This window comes from Varanus komodoensis, unplaced genomic scaffold, assembly GCF_004798865.1.
Source record: "Varanus komodoensis strain SLA01 unplaced genomic scaffold, ASM479886v1 scaffold5, whole genome shotgun sequence".
Classification (NCBI taxonomy): Eukaryota; Metazoa; Chordata; class Lepidosauria; order Squamata; family Varanidae; genus Varanus; species Varanus komodoensis.
The window spans coordinates 50,634,817-50,643,022 of record NW_025336087.1 but is presented as its reverse complement, the minus strand read 5'-3'; the positions used below and the strand labels follow the sequence as shown (position 1 = coordinate 50,643,022).

General features: G+C 43.1%; 1 protein-coding gene across 1 annotated transcript; it reads right to left on the bottom strand.

The window, feature by feature from the left end:
* Positions 1 to 357: 357 nt before the first annotated feature.
* Positions 358 to 7,817, bottom strand: DMRT2 (doublesex and mab-3 related transcription factor 2). The gene is made up of 3 exons (XM_044446620.1): positions 7,326 to 7,817; positions 5,610 to 5,712; positions 358 to 1,520 (listed from the first exon to the last, which is right to left on the bottom strand). The coding sequence occupies exons 1-3, from the start codon at positions 7,815 to 7,817 to the stop codon at positions 487 to 489; spliced, it is 1,629 nt and encodes a 542-aa protein (XP_044302555.1). The 3' UTR covers positions 358 to 486.
* Between the last annotated feature and the right edge of the window lie 389 nt (positions 7,818 to 8,206).

Sequence of the window (8,206 nt, the reverse complement as noted above, 5' to 3'; positions counted from 1 at the left end):
AAATATATTTATTTCCATATGAAAAACATGCATATTTATATACACTTTAAAATTACCATTTACATCCCAAATTATTTTATATAAAATTGTGATGAGGCAATCGACATTAATTCTGCAGAGGGCAAGGCAATAAACTTTACACTAAAAATGTTGGCACTGTCCAATTCATACATGGTTTATAAATTTAACCTATGCTCAATATATTATTAGCTATATATCACGAAGTCAGCCGATACCAGTGGAACCAAAGTTATAACCCTTAACTGCTTTACCAAGAAATAATTTCCAACAAAATCCCTGGAGCTTCTTCCAAGATATATATTTTAGAGTAAAGCATGAAGTATCTTACTGCCCGGAACATTTTTACTCAGGAGTTAATTCAACTTATTCACTTCCTGGTTCATATGGTCAGGATTGCCACTGTAAGTGCAAATACACTAGCTTGAGTCATTGGAAGGTCACACTATTTATCTATACAATTGACAGCTATTGAGACACATTGGTGAGCATTGAAGATGGTCGCTTAAGAATTGATTCAACAGAAAATGACAAGGGCTCATTTGTTGACAATTTTGTTACAACTTCTTTTGCATATCTGTCAATGGTGAATTTGTACTTTTGGTTATCTTTGATGTTAGACTCTCTGTACTTCTTGGATGCCTCATCAAATGTTGCTTTTAACTCTGGTCCTGATTTGTTGTATAATTTCTGCTGGAATAATGAATGGAATGGACTGTACTTGGATGGCAGTTGTGGTAAATGCTGTTTGGCTATTTCTTTGCTGAACTTGCTGAGAGAAGGTTCTGGAGGAACCAGAGTCTCCTTGTCAGAGATTTGTGAGAAAGTTCTCTTAGGGGGTGAGAAGGCTGACCTCTCTCGTGTCTCCTGAGGGATGTGCTGGAGTTCATTTTGAGGCACCTGAGTATCTCGAACATGAGGAAGAAGGAAGGAGCTTTCATTCTTTGATGGCAACATGTCAGCGTCAGGCTTTGGATAATCCGGACCTTGTGAAGCCGTGGGATCCCAGACTGCCCCAGGTTTGAGGGACTGGACCGCAGTAGCATTGAGGAGGCACTGCTGATACAGAAAGGCATCGTTGAGGGAACCACACTTCGGCCACACCAGGAACCTGGAGGGTAAAGGGTATTGCCTGTAGGTGGTGGCCACACTCACATTTGATGAAATCAGCTCCATGTTCCCTGAACCCGAATACTGCATAGTTAAATCTAGGCAGGCTGGCAGGAAGCCACAAAACTCTTTATTGGAAGCGTCGACCTGATTAGGAGAAAAAGCAGTTTTGTAAGGGATGTATTCAGCCCCATGCATTATGCGATTAGGCAAGAAAAAGGCAGCCGCCTGTGTGGCTTCCATCATTTCTCTTTCTTTATACTCCCTCTCAAGCATGATGTTCTCCAGCTCTTTGTCAGCAAAAGCTCGCCTTTTTCTCATTCTGTCACTCACGGGAGTTGGCAAGGATGAATTTCCTCCAAGGTAGGGATCTGCTGGAATGGGACGATAACCTGAAAAAACAAAAAGGAATTCATCACCTGAATTCCAAAAGAAAAAACTCCCCAATCCTAAATTAAACTCAAACATTTTGATTATCTTATTTAAAAAAGAGTAAAAAGCTGAGAGTGTATTCCTGGAACACAGTATCTGCTACAAAGTAATTCATCCTGGAGGTCATAGTTCATGGAACCAATTCAGGAACCCAGTATCTGCTGCATAGTCATTGATGCCCCCAAATCCCACTGAAATTTTATTGCCATAGGTATAGCACTTTTAAGTATACAAAGTGCTTTATGGTTCTTATCAGTGTGTGCCCAGATACAGTGGAGACTTGGGAGAAGAGAACGTGAGTGACCTGCGCTCCTTTCCATGAATCCCAAGAAACATCCAGAGCAAACTTGCAAACCTCCCTCCATGTTGATTTATGAACCATCTTTTTTATCAGGAGTTCCCAAGAATCACTATAGGAGAAGATGTGCAAGTTGTTGCACAACAAGAAGTGTTGCACAGGAAGTGAGTATTACACAAGAAGTGAAGAAACTGGAAGTGCTTTTTGTCCCGACTACTATCCCATTTCACCTTGTCTGAAACCACACTATTAATCTCACAGCAACCCCATATGATACAATCTTTATGTTCCCATTTTATGGTATAGATTCTGTTCCTTTGTTGAGACAGTTACAATATCATTGCCAAAGATATCTATACCTATAGCTGGTGCATTTCTATTTTCTAAAGATGAATCGCTATGTACACAGAGATGGTAGAAAAATATCCAAGGAGTACTAGGAGAAAAGAGAAAGAAAGTTAAGACAAATCAAGGAAAGGAATGTGAGGAAGACTGTTCTTTGTTCTCTGCAGTGAATGTGAATTGTGGGCCAAATAGTAAGAGAGAGAGAAATGTAACTTAAATGAAATAATTTAATGAAGCCAGAACACAAGCATGCACATTCTTATCTAGAAACTAAATTCAAACTAGGCTCAATGGCCCTTACTCTTCAATGAGAGTGCAGAGGTTTATACCTGTGGCCTTCATTATTTTTGCTTGTTCTGGATGCTTCCAGATAGCTCCTAGCTCTACTAAAGGGAATTTTACAGCTATTCCATCTTTTCCTCCTTAATGTATTATTATTCTGGTAAGAAAAAAGGCAGAAGCAGCAGCAGAAAAAACATGTTAGGGTTATAAATCAAAGGTAACACCTAGACCACCTGTGAATTTCTATGAATGCAGCAGGAGGACTGCACAAGAAATGCCTCATGTGGAAGCACATAGGTGGTTTGATTAGTAGCTACTTAGCAGAGAAACATGAAATTTAACTATAAGAGGAGCTAAGATGAGTCCTTCAGGCCCTTATGAGACACAGCCACTGACCCATGAAAGCAATACATCCATCAGAGCACAACTCTGTCAAGTCCACTATAAATGCCCGGATTGATTTTGATTAAGACTACTCATCTGCAGGTGTAATTGCAGAAAATTAAAATTAAATTATCCTACAATGTATTGCTTGGTTATTAAATATTATCCAGAGTGTTCCACCTTTATTGCCCCTTCTCTTCACAGGACCATCAACCACCAGCTGTTCACCCTGTGAGAAGGCCGCTAAAAGCTTGTTATATTTTGATATTGTTTATTATGATTACATAAAAATATTTATTTTTATTTATTTTTCAATTTATATCCTGTCTTTTTCCTACAAAGGGCTCAAGGCAGCTTACATCATTTTCCTCCTCCATCTTATCCCCACAACAACAACCCTGTGAGGTAGGTTGGGCTGAGAGTCTGTGACTGGCCCAAAGTCACCCAGTTGGTTCCATGGCTGAGCGGGGACTAGAATCCAGATCGTCTGAGTCCCAGTCCCATGCTCTTAACCACTACAACACACTGGCTCATATTGTGTTACTTATAAGCAGCGGTGGAGTTGCTTATAAGTGTCAGTGTTCATTATGACAGTTCCCATAGTCACACCTCTAAGAAGAGTCAAACTTTGGACAGCTGCACTGATTTATATCAACAAACCAGTACTAGCAGTCCATCTCCACCAAATGGACCTTTTCCAAATGGGATTTGATTGCTCAATCAAGGCCAGCAACAGCAACAGGTAAAATATACTGTTGCTGGGAAAAACCATCCTCTGTCTGACTTCTAGCCTGGTTCACATGATCATGGAGTGGGATATAGGCCAGGAGAGACATGGCTTGCCATGTCATGGTAACCCAGCAAGGGTGGCCATGGTTAACCAACCACCCCAGCACCACCAGGTATGTGTGACACAGCAAGCTGAACCAGCAAGACTGGCGCAAATCCCCCTAGCATGTGACCTGGATACTCTGTGATCATGCAAACAGGCCCATTGTGAGGATTGCATCTAAGCTCATGAGGAATACAGAAATTTAAGGGTGAAGTGGCAGATGATACCAGTGTCTTCGCTAATAAATAAGGGCCAGTGCTAAATCCTCATAAGCCCTGGCTCCACTACCCCACAACCTATAAGCAGGTGTGGAAGCATTTGTATTCTGAAAGGTGGAATATAAATAATTTTAAATAAAGAAAGAAATAATCAGCAGCTTTTCTAATGGTGCATTCATGCAGCCTCAAAGACTGCAAAGAAGCTAAAATTAGATCAATTTGCTGCTGTTTTGGCAACACTTGAATAATTTATTTCATACATGTTTGAAGGCAAAGGGTAGCTATATTTATTCTGTCCTAAATGAATGAACCGGAAGAAAAGTCTGAAGAGAATTCACTACATACCCTACATTTCTGACTGCTTGTGTACAGATTCAGTGCCGAGATTAGATGAGCTCCTCTGTGCCTGTTTACCCAAATGTAAATGCCATCAAGTCCCATGGACTTTCTCCAAGTTTGTGTGCATAGGATTGAACCATTGACAGTGCCCATGTGTCTGCCCCACTAAGTTCAATGGGATTTACTATGCATGCCTATAGCTAAGTAAGGCCTACTGAATCCAGTGTGCCAAATAAAAGTGCATTCCCAAACAATGTGTCCGTGATGGCTGTATCCTAAAAGTGTGCACGCAATTTGCAAGATCACAATCTTTATGCTTTTGGCATATATTTTATAGGAATTGGTAGACATCACTAATGTTTACATAAATATAAACGTTTAGATGTTTTGATTAATCAAAACTGTATCAAATGAAATTGATGCAATAATGGTGAAAATGTTTCCAAAAAGCTTATACTTCTCTTAACCAGTAGATCTGCTGTTAACTATTACAGCTATTTCTCTGTGAAATAATATACATAAACTAATAAATAACTTTTACAAAAATTGCTTTCAGTTATTTATGTTTAGGTTTAAATAAAACAATAAAAATTAATACATGATTTCTCATGCAATGATGCCATAGTCTGTGTGTTTTTGTCGAGAACATATGCTACAATTATTCAAATCTTCAAATTATCACAGCAGCATTTTCCTTAGTCAACTATATGATTAAAATCAAGGCAGAATGGAAGGAAACCTATAACAGCAATGCATTCTATTATATGATGGAGATAGTTTGGATTTTTATCCCATTAAATTATCTTTGGTATTAATTAGAAGCTGTTTATTCCACATATTGGTTTCCCCTACTTCCCTCTATAACCTAGATTAACTTCCCTAATTTATTTTGATTATTCCTTTGAACAAGAACAGTATGAAGTTCAGTATTTTCTACATTTCTATATTAAAATAAACCACTTTTTAGACCCTGAGGTAACAACTAAACAGACTCTAAGTTACTTTGTAGCAGAATATAGCATATTTGCTTCCCGCAGATTCTGATGCCTTCAGCATGTCATGATGCAATTACCAAAAAACTTATGTGCGAACAACTTCCACTGATTTTTTCTAGTACAGTTAACATAAATGGATACAATCCAACTTGGATTTCATGCCCTTCAGTCCATTGAAATCTCTATTGGATCACAGTCCATTAGTATTTACAAATAAATGTGTTTGTATAGCAATCCGTTAACATCAAATGAATACAAAAAAGAGTTACTGTTAGTCATTTCACATATCAACAAATATAACACTGATCACTAAGATACCTATAGATTGATAAATGTCAATTGTTTAAGTATACTACCTTCTAAAATGCTTTTAGCCAGCAAACTGGGTGTTCGGACATGCCTCTGGTACACTGTCTTGCGCTCAAAGTTAGTCTGTTTCCCAGTCAGCCCCTTCTTATCCTAGTAAAGAAAGTTAAAGATTAAAAACTAATCAGAAGCTTTATCAATGATATCTTTCCGTAATGAATGTTTCCAGCTGTATTTTTTTCTTTGTGATATAGAAAGAATAAGGAAGCATTTTTCCTGATCTGTGGAGTTTTTAAAAAAATTGTCCTGATTTGTATGAATATTCATCAAACCTCCCCTGTCCCTAAGCATAGTATTTAGAAATAAGCCCTTCTGATGCTAATGGGATTCCTTCTAAGTCAATGTGATTAGGACCAGGTTTCAAGCTGTGAGTGTAAGCACTCAGGAAGGGACTTCAATTTCAAATAATGGGCACAAATGATCCAGCCAAAACTCTATGCAGCTCTATCCTATTAAAGTTTACTCAGGAGTGTCCAAGTGAGTTTTAAAAGGAATTAGTTGCCAGTAAGTATGCACAAGATTGCAGCCTATTAATACTAATAATAGAGATTTAAGTCAATGTTTTCACTCTCTCAGTGAAATCAATGGTACTTAACTTTAGCCAGAATTTTCTCAATGCATTTAGATTCAGGATGCTAGGAAACAAAGCGGGGGGGGGGCTGGGAATATAGTAATCTACACTCCCACAAATGTATATTGCATTTTCTATTGTACATAGCACACCAGATGCTTAAGGGAGGAAAAGGGATATCTGGGGTCATGCATCTTTCTGTCCAAGGCTGTATGACAGAGAAAGGTCTGACAGAAACATTAGTTAAGTATGTGCCTAGTCAAAATTAAAATAATTTCACCCACGTGTGTTCTACAAAAAGTAGGATTGCTGACACTTCAGTACTCAATACCGTGAAGAAACTAAAGGGGAAAATTGGGGCAAGTCAGTGATGGGATATTTGTCCCAAAGAACTTACAAGCATACCTATAATTAAATCCTTTCAGGAAGCCATGGGAAACCCTGGGGAGCAATGCATTTGAAGTGGGAAGCAACAATGAGAAGCCCTTGATCCATACACCCCAAAATACAAGATGGAATCCCTGGACTGAAGTCGAATTAGTCTGGCATAAGATGTGATCAGCAGCAGAAGCAGCAGCCACAGATAACATCCAAGCACTGCAGCTGCCAAGGCCTAACCCTCCTGTCCCAAGCAGTAATAATGCTATCATACATCTATGGCCAAAATGAAAAGACAAGCCTGCCATTAAAAGTAATGTTTTGTCCATTTAAGTTTGGGGAAGAGAGCTGCATTTCCTAGCACTGCTAGTATCACTCCAGACACACGTGGTGTCCCCTCCTCAACACATTCACATTCTTTGGACTCTCTTGCATGTGCTTGAACATCCTGCTCCAGTCCAAGAGAAAAACTGCTCCCTTGGCTTCAAGGCTACAGGCTCCAAGTTCACAGTGTCAGTTCACAACCCGTTTACTTGGAAGTTAAGCCCCATTACTTTTCAGACAGGTGCAGCCCTTGGTGGCAAGAAAGATCTACAAGAAAGAAATGGCACTTGACTTCCGAGTAAAGGTCGTTCGACTCTTGCTCCTGCGGACAATGCGCAAGACGGGGGGGGGGGGGGGGGGTGCTGTTCTCTTCGACCTCGCGGAAGGCGCGGGTCTGCTGGCAAGGGCCGAAAAGCCACGGCCAGACGCTCACCTCGGTCGCCTGCTGCCGGCGGAGCGCCACCTGGGCGGCCATGACGCGCTGCCTCTCCACCACCAGCAGGCAGTTGGCGCACTGGCAGTCCCGCCAGCGGCAGAAGCGCTTGTGGCCCTTGAGGCACGACACGACGCCGTGGTTGCGGCAGCGCGCGCACTTGGGCGTGCGGCTCAGCTTGCGGGCCTGCGGCTCCCCGGCGAGCCCCGCCGCCCGCTCCGTCGCCGCCGCGGAGGCAGGCGCCAGCTGCGGCTGAGGAAGCGCGGGCTGCCGGAGAAGCTCGCCGGCCGGCCCGTCGTCGTGGTCGTCCTCCTCCCCGTCCTCGTCCTCGTCGTCGTCGTCCTCGTCGTCGTCCTCGTGAGCTTGCAGCCCGGGGCTGTGCTCCGCCGCCGCCGCCGGAGCCTGCTCGCCGTCGCCCAGCTCCTCCAGACTCTCCACGTCGATTTCCCAGGCGTCCCCGCCGCGGGCAACCTGCTGCTGCCCCTCAGCCATCGCTCGCGCCGCGCGGCCCGCGCCTTCTCCAGCGCGCTCACTGCAGAGCCAGAGAGGAAGAGAAAGAGGGCGAGGCGGCCCTCGCCGCCGGTGGATTAGGCGCACAGTCGGGAAGGAGCCTGGCCCAGGCCTCGCGCGCGAGCGTGCCCCCGTCGCGGCGCCCTCGGCCGCCGCGGTCCTGAAGGACGCGTCGGGCGCCATCCCTCGACAGAAATCCCACAGCTCCTTCCCAGCACACCCCAGCCAGCCATGCTGGGAGTTGTAGGATGCAGCTCTGCCTAAAGAGGCGCAGGATGGCACCTTCGCTGACGAAGAGGCCCCGCTGGAGCTGGGAGGGCTGCGCATCCAACTGTGCTTGCGTGCAGGAGGCAGCGTCCTCCTTGTGCCCT

What these genes read in the sequence shown, in the direction of transcription:
- DMRT2 (XM_044446620.1), bottom strand. Translation starts at nt 7,817, where the DNA reads ATGGCTGAGGGGCAGCAGCAGGTTGCCCGCGGCGGGGACGCCTGGGAA. An exon ending in GCCGGCAGCAGGCGACCGAG is followed by an intron (nt 5,713 to 7,325) that starts GTGAGCGTCTGG and finishes TTTCTTTACTAG; the next exon opens with GATAAGAAGGGGCTGACTGG. An exon ending in GGCTAAAAGCATTTTAGAAG is followed by an intron (nt 1,521 to 5,609) that starts GTAGTATACTTA and finishes TTGTTTTTTCAG; the next exon opens with GTTATCGTCCCATTCCAGCA.